We start from the raw sequence: 1161 nt of genomic DNA, 5'->3' as shown, positions 1-1161 counted from the left end.
GCTCTGTGGGAGCCTTCTCAGCTTGTTCGATCACCTGCCTGGACCTGGCGGGAGTTGGGAGGACCTTGGTCTTAACATAGAGTAGGGAACCCTGATGGCTCCTTGGCCTGGAGAGGGAGGGAGGGGAGGTATGGGTGGAGGGGAGGGGAGGGAAGGGGGAGGAGGAGGGAAGGGAAGGGGGAGGAGGAGGGGAGGGAAGGGGGAGGAGGAGGGGAGGAGATGGAAATTTTTAAATATAAAAAAATAAACCATGAGCTTCTTGTTGATATCTACCTGTGGACCGCATGGAAGGAGTAAAGAGAAGGTTGAATTAGAGAGCAGCAGCCCAGCTTCCAGTGAAAAGGGAGAGAAGGCGACTCTGGAATATGATAAGGAACTTGAAGCGTTATGTGAGGAGCTGCAGGTCACCTTGGATGGCTTGACTAAAATACAAACGAAAATGGAAAAGCTGTCTTCAACCACCAAGGGAATTTGTGAACTAGAAAATTACCATTACAGGGAAGAAAGTAACAGGCCCCTTCTATTTCACACATGGCCCACGGCCTTCTTTTATGAGGTCTCCTACCAGCTCTCCAGTGCATACAAGAAGGAGCTCCTCCTGAAGCACACCATTGGTGCTGAGCTGGCCCACACTGCTGACCACAACCTCATCCTGACTTACCTGTCCATGTGGCTCCACCAGCCATACATAGAGAGCGACAGCAAGCTGCAGCTGGAGAGCATGCTCCTGGAAACAGGGCACCGGGCCCTGTAACTGCCAGTCAGCTTGCCTGTGACCACAGCCTCAGGGCTCAGACCACTGGCTGGACAGTCACTTGGGTGGGAACTGTTGGGCCCGAGGCAGCCACTGCACCTCTCCAGACACAGAGCACTCGTGCAGCTGTCCTCCCCTTTTACCCTGTCCCAGACTGTCATGTGACCACCACAGAGTAAAATAAATAAGAAGAAAAAAAATAAATAAACCATGAAAAAAAAAAGAAAAAAGAAAATAAAACCAGCTCAGTGTGTGCAGATAAGCACAAACCTGCTCTGGGAAACTGTACCAATCTCAAAAAAATAAAAATAAAAACAAAAAAAAAAACCAGAGGGACCATCAGGAAATACATTGCTTCTTACTAATGCTACCACAGTTAGTTCTGCCTCCAGCTTCAGTTTAGACTG

At 49.4% G+C, this 1161-nt stretch overlaps 1 protein-coding gene across 1 annotated transcript; it reads left to right on the top strand.

Moving 5' to 3' along the window:
* Positions 1 to 250: 250 nt before the first annotated feature.
* Positions 251 to 937, top strand: LOC119827100 (cyclin-dependent kinase 2-interacting protein-like). Its single transcript, XM_038348543.1, has one exon. It carries the CDS (start codon positions 251 to 253, stop codon positions 752 to 754), a length of 504 nt encoding a protein of 167 aa, XP_038204471.1. The 3' UTR covers positions 755 to 937.
* The last annotated feature ends 224 nt before the right edge of the window (positions 938 to 1161 follow it).

The sequence above is a fragment of the Arvicola amphibius genome, chromosome 12 (assembly GCF_903992535.2).
Source record: "Arvicola amphibius chromosome 12, mArvAmp1.2, whole genome shotgun sequence".
Classification (NCBI taxonomy): Eukaryota; Metazoa; Chordata; class Mammalia; order Rodentia; family Cricetidae; genus Arvicola; species Arvicola amphibius.
This window is presented reverse-complemented; position numbering and strand designations above follow the sequence as displayed.

Excerpts from the sequence above, each read along its gene's own strand:
- LOC119827100 (XM_038348543.1), top strand. The coding sequence starts at position 251 with ATGAGCTTCTTGTTGATATCTACCTGTGGACCGCATGGAAGGAGTAAA.